Raw genomic sequence first — 3477 nt, 5'->3', positions numbered from 1 at the left:
ACTACTACACTTGTTTTTATGTTACTATTTTAGAATAAGCTACAACATGACAAAAGCTTCCTGCAGAATTCCCAGTTGGGCCACCAGTGGTGCCAGCCCAGCCCCTCACTGTCCGTTTTCCCCTAGATCCTGTGAACCCTTTTCCTGCAAAAAAACAAAGGAATTTGGGATTGAAGGAATGTTGGATACTCAGTGCCAAGGTCCCTTTCTGACCTGTGGTGACTCACCTTCTCTCCCCTTTTCCACTGCTCTGTCCCTGCACTGCCGTGGATGCTTCTTGTGTCTCGGTATGTGTCTCTGTAACTCGGGAGTAATTTTAAACCCTGTACCCTGTCGTTTTCTTCCTTTTACGAAGAAACCCCCTAACTTCCAGCCTTGGCTATGTTTCCTGGGTCATTTTTTCTGCCCGTGGGATGGTCGGTGCTGTGGGTCTCACATGGGTGCCATTCCCAGCTTCCCTTGCTCTTGTCCCCAAACTTGTGGGATCGTTTATCTGCTGCGGAAGCCAATAAATAACACACAGTGTCGAGGTATTCCCTATTTATCAGCAGTTCTGCGCAGAAATGGGTGCTAGGGGTATCTCCGCAAAGCTAACACACCCAGCATTGGGAATTGTAATTTTTACATTGTAAATTGGCATAATTGACATATTGTCTATCCACTTTTTATTGGTGCTCATCCTTCCTTATTTTGCAGCTGACTGGTGTAAAACGCCCTCGTTTTCAATTAAACGTAGCGTGTGTCTGGTTTGAGGGCGCAGGCTCTACGGGTGAGGGCCCTCAGGCGCAGGCGAGTCTCCTCACTGCCAGAGAGGTGGTCTTCATGCTGTAATTAGTCAAGTTCACCTAAAGGGCACATTTTTGTCTGATTCATGCGGTATCGACAAGTTTCCTGGGCAATCATCCCGCCAAAGCTCCTGGTTTTAGGTCCGTTTGTTCCTTTTAATCCCACCGTCCAGCCAAGCACCGTTCACCCCCGTGATTTACAGCGTTACCGCCGCAGAGGTTTACACCTGCCCTTCGCTCCGCCGGGCGCTACCGCCCCCGGCTCCCACAACAGCCGCTTCCGCTTTCCTTCTGCTTCCGCTTCCCTGCCGCCCTGCCCTTCCGCTTCCTGCCGGCCGGGGCTGAGGGGCGGTGCGGACCCCGGAGCGCGGCAGGTACCGCTCTCCCGCCCGGCTTCCCCCCGTGGGCCCTGCGGCACTCCGCCTCCCCCCACCTGCCCCCACCTGCCCCCACCTGCCCCCACCTGCCCCCACCTTCCCCCACCTTCCCCCACCTTCCCCCACCTTCCCCCACCTTCCCCCACCTTCCCCCACCTTCCCCCGCCACTGCTGGGCCTAGCCCCGGCCGGGGAGGGCGGCCCGTTCCGGGGGGGCGTCGCCGCTCCCCCGCCGGCGGCCGGGCCGAAGGCGTTTGGGCCCGCACGGCCGGCGGGGCTCGCAGCGCTGCAGGGCGGTGGCCAGGCCCGCGGTGTGTCGTTCGCCGTGGACCGAGTGGCCTGACAAGACATCCCTGGTGGAGCCGATGGGCGGGATCTGTACGGGGGATGGGGAGGGCACTCTGGCCTAGAACCGGGATGAGAGGCGTATTTTTTCCCTGTGTGTGCTTAAAACCTAGATTTCCTAACTACTGAAGATAAGTTATTTTTTTTTTCCCCTCTAGTTCTCCAAATGGCTTCTTTTGGGTGGAAGAGAAAGATTGGCGAGAAAGTTTCCAAAGCTACTTCCCAGCAGTTTGAAGCAGAAGCGGCGGATGAGAAGGACCTGGCTGATGAGGATGATGCAAACTGGGTGCACGCAACCAAGAGGAGAAAGGAAGTTCTCCTGGAGGACTGTGTAAAGAGAAGTAAGGAGCTGAAGGAAGAAGGTGCAAATTTGGCTGAAAATAGGAGGTACTAAAGTTATCTTACACTTTTTCATTGAGTGAATAAGTGTTAAATGATATTTTAATGCCTTCTGGAACCACTAGCATTCACATGCTTTTTCCTATTTAAAGAGCTGATCGTTGGTTTCATTCTACCTTTACTGTGTGGTACTAAATACATTGTTTCCTTTGGTGGTGTTGGCAGCTGTGAAATGAAGTCTCCATCTCATCTCATTTTTGAGTGTTCATGTATCAAAAAAATGATAGAAGGAGGGAGATAGAAAGTGATTGGCTCTAAAAGTTGAAAGAGTGAATGAGATACAGTGAGATAAGCCACTCTTTAAGCAATGCTTTAGCTACTCTGGTAGCTTTCTCCTCTCTTCTAAATGTGTCTTATTAAAGGGTAAGCTTATTTCTGTGTGTACAGTGCCTAGGCAGATACTGCAAAGCAGCTAACGCACTATTAATCCACCTAATGCTGTTGGAAAGTCAGGTCCAGGTAGCTGCTCTGAACACCTTCTGTTACTGAGTCTTGAGAGTTCAGCAATTTTGGAAGGATATTGCAAAGATGGTTCTGTTGTCCTTTTATGCTTCAAGCGGAAAGTATCCTTGGAGTTGGGGGAGGGTGAGAAATTGGGAAAGAGGGACTATAAATTACATATTAACAACGTAATTTGGCTAGATCTTCTCTAGAGGGGGGAAAAACAGTTCCAAGAATAGTGCCCTTAAAATCTTCAGAATGCTTGACATCTAAATCTGTGTCTGTCCTGGCTTTACTTGTATGAGCATCTCAGCTTTATTAATTTTCCCAGATCAAAGATAACATTATTGTCCTGGTAGAAATAATTTGATAATTAGTCAGTATGTGCTCCTGTGCTGTTAAATGTTTTGTGTTAAGGAATTTCATCCTAAAAAAGGGTTCCCTGGGCAATATGGAGGAGGGAACAACTTGTACGTTTAAAGCAGGCAAGTTTATATATGATGATAAACACACTGTGTGTGTGGTCTCGTTTGATGATTTAAAAAATAATAAGTAAAAAAAGGTCTTTGAGAAAAGGTTTCTGTTCAAATATTTAAATATGATTTCTCTTTTTACTGTTCACTCAAATGGTAACACTCTTTGGGGGGGCAGTGATTCACTTCTCTGCATCCTTCTGTGTTCCTGAGTTCTGTAATTCCTGAATAAAATTTTGAAGCCTTTAAAAGTTGACTTTAAATTTAAACCAAATTAAGCTAAATCAGTTTTAAACATGCTGCCATCGTATTAATCACTACCTTTAATGCAGTAGCTGCATAAGTTGGTTACATTAATACTAGTAGCTGAAAACACAGAATACACAAATCAGGAGTCTATTTACATCTTCGTTTTTAACACTGGAAATAAATCATACGGTGGTCTATGGAAAGGCAGGTCTATTCTGTCCTTTTCAGGAAATAGAGACTGTGTTTTCAAGTTCGAAAAAATAAAAATATTGGTAAATGTTTTCATTCTACATCTGGTAATCACTAATATTTACTGTATTTACATATACTAAAAAGAGAATGATTTTTATTTTTGCCTTATTTTCTGTTCTATGTTTGCCTTCCTTGCATTTTGCTTTGGACTTTGTAT

The 3477-nt window shown here is 46.5% G+C and overlaps 1 protein-coding gene across 1 annotated transcript in view; it reads left to right on the top strand.

Annotated features, from left to right (window-relative positions):
* The first annotated feature begins 1110 nt into the window (after nucleotides 1-1110).
* TTC33 (tetratricopeptide repeat domain 33) overlaps nucleotides 1111-3477 on the top strand; it is a 47497-nt gene continuing 45130 nt past the window's right edge. The window contains exons 1-2 of the mRNA XM_074570425.1: nucleotides 1111-1159; nucleotides 1665-1893. Coding sequence (XP_074426526.1) covers nucleotides 1673-1893 — 221 coding nt within the window. The 5' untranslated portion in view covers nucleotides 1111-1159; nucleotides 1665-1672. The remainder of the gene's footprint in view (nucleotides 1160-1664; nucleotides 1894-3477) is intronic.

This window comes from Larus michahellis, chromosome Z (genome assembly GCF_964199755.1).
Source record: "Larus michahellis chromosome Z, bLarMic1.1, whole genome shotgun sequence".
In the NCBI taxonomy this organism is placed as follows: Eukaryota; Metazoa; Chordata; class Aves; order Charadriiformes; family Laridae; genus Larus; species Larus michahellis.
The sequence above is the reverse complement of the archived record's forward strand: the minus strand, read 5'-3'. Positions and strand labels throughout refer to the sequence as shown.